Source organism: Limulus polyphemus, unplaced genomic scaffold, assembly GCF_000517525.1.
Source record: "Limulus polyphemus unplaced genomic scaffold, Limulus_polyphemus-2.1.2 Scaffold6542, whole genome shotgun sequence".
Taxonomy (NCBI): Eukaryota; Metazoa; Arthropoda; class Merostomata; order Xiphosura; family Limulidae; genus Limulus; species Limulus polyphemus.
In genome coordinates, this window is record NW_013672152.1 from 51226 (window position 1) to 53016 (window position 1791).

Sequence of the window (1791 nt, forward strand, 5' to 3'; positions counted from 1 at the left end):
GTTATACACGATTGTCTTCATTAAGTTATAAGTTGATACTTCTAGTAGTTTTGTTATACACGATTGTCTTCATTAAGTTATAAGTTGATACCTCTAATAGTTTTGTTATACACGATTGTCTTCATTAACCCCATCACACCTGGATATTCTATATTAACTTTAGAAGTAAGAAGGTGAACAACACATTCTCTGATGATACCAAGACCGTAAGGTTTGCGAAAAGTTAAATCCTCTTTACACTCCATTCACATCCTTTTGTTGATTTTTATTTTGTGTTATTCTTTACAATCCGCAGTATTTGGTTTTGGAACCCTCATTTTACTTGGTTTGGAAATCACCACTCATTTTACTCAGGATGCTTCTTGTGTAGACAAGCTCAGCATGACTCAACCAATTCTCCAGGCTCTTTTTACCCTTCTACAAATGGTGTTCCTCTTTCTCAATGCACAGGTAAGAGTGTGCTAGTTGTCAAGTATGTTAATATGTTCAACAGGAACCAAATAACATCTCAATAATGTCAATATTTCATTTTTATGTATAAATAAAATTAACCATTTGTAAACAAGATTGATTTCAATGATATTAACATTTCTTTCGTAAGAATCTGACGTCTGTAAACAAGGCAGATCTCTATCATATTAACATTACCTTTCTAAGATCCTACCACCTGTAAACAAAGCAGATCCTAATACTATTAATTTTACCTTTCTAAGATCCTACCGTCTGTAAACAAGGCAGATCCTAATACTATTAATTTTAACTTTCTAAGATTCTACCGCCTGTAACCAAGGCAGATCCCAATACTATTAACATTACCTTTCTAAGAATCTACCGTTTGTAAACAAAGAAGATCTTAATAATATTAGCATTACCTTTCTAAGATCCTACCGCCTGTAAACAAGGCAGATCTTAATAATATTAACATTACCTTTCTAAGAATCTACCGTTTGTAAACAAGGCAGATCTTAATAATATTAACGTTACCTTTCTAAGATCCTACCGCCTGTTAATATTATTAAGATCTGCCTTGTTTACAAAGGTAACGTTAATATTATTAAGATCTGCCTTGTTTACAAACGGTAGATTCTTAGAAAGGTAACCCTAAGGAAGACGTTTCTCAATAATGTTAACATATATTTTAATAACAACTGATTATTTCTGACAGTTCTGGCTCAAATGACCATGTTTCTCACATTTACAACAGCTCTTCAATTCTCTAACAGTTCTGGCTCTAATGACCATGTTTCTCACATTTTCAACAGCTCCTCAATTCTCTAATTATGGAGTTTCACCAAGTACCGTTGGTTTCAAGTATCGTGCCATTTCAACTTATACTAATATCACCTATTTTCTTGTGGCTATTTCCTCCATTCTTTGTGATCAGTCGTCTAACTAATCATTGAGTTTATCTAGATCATCTTTAATACTATTTGATCTGATGACCCCAAAACTTACAAATATTGCCTTTCGATGTTTATCTAGAACTTCAAAAGAAAGCTTTCTCTAGAGATGTACACCAACTTTGGTTCAGCCTAATTTGTATATCATTGTCTGTTATGGCACCTTTGAATCCATTTTCACGGGGGATATCCGTGTAAAATAATTAGGTACGTCTTTTGAAATCTTTCATAAGTTGGGCTAAGGTCTCTTCTTCCCTTCAGGTGTGATGCAACAACCCTGTTGGATGAGACAATTATGTTATGGCTCTCAGATGTAAGATTATTTAATGACCTTAAAGCTGCTACATTTAAACAGGCAGCAAGATGAATAGCTGGTTGTCTATTATTCCGC

General features: G+C 33.8%; 1 protein-coding gene across 1 annotated transcript in view; it reads left to right on the forward strand.

The window, feature by feature from the left end:
* The window catches only part of LOC106473837, a gene marked incomplete at its 3' end in the record, with an annotated part of 18718 nt that extends 18268 nt beyond the window's left edge, over positions 1 to 450 (forward strand). The window contains exon 6 of the mRNA XM_022402223.1: positions 296 to 450. Within this exon, the coding sequence (XP_022257931.1) occupies positions 296 to 450 (155 nt within the window). The remainder of the gene's footprint in view (positions 1 to 295) is intronic.
* Positions 451 to 1791: the final 1341 nt, after the last annotated feature.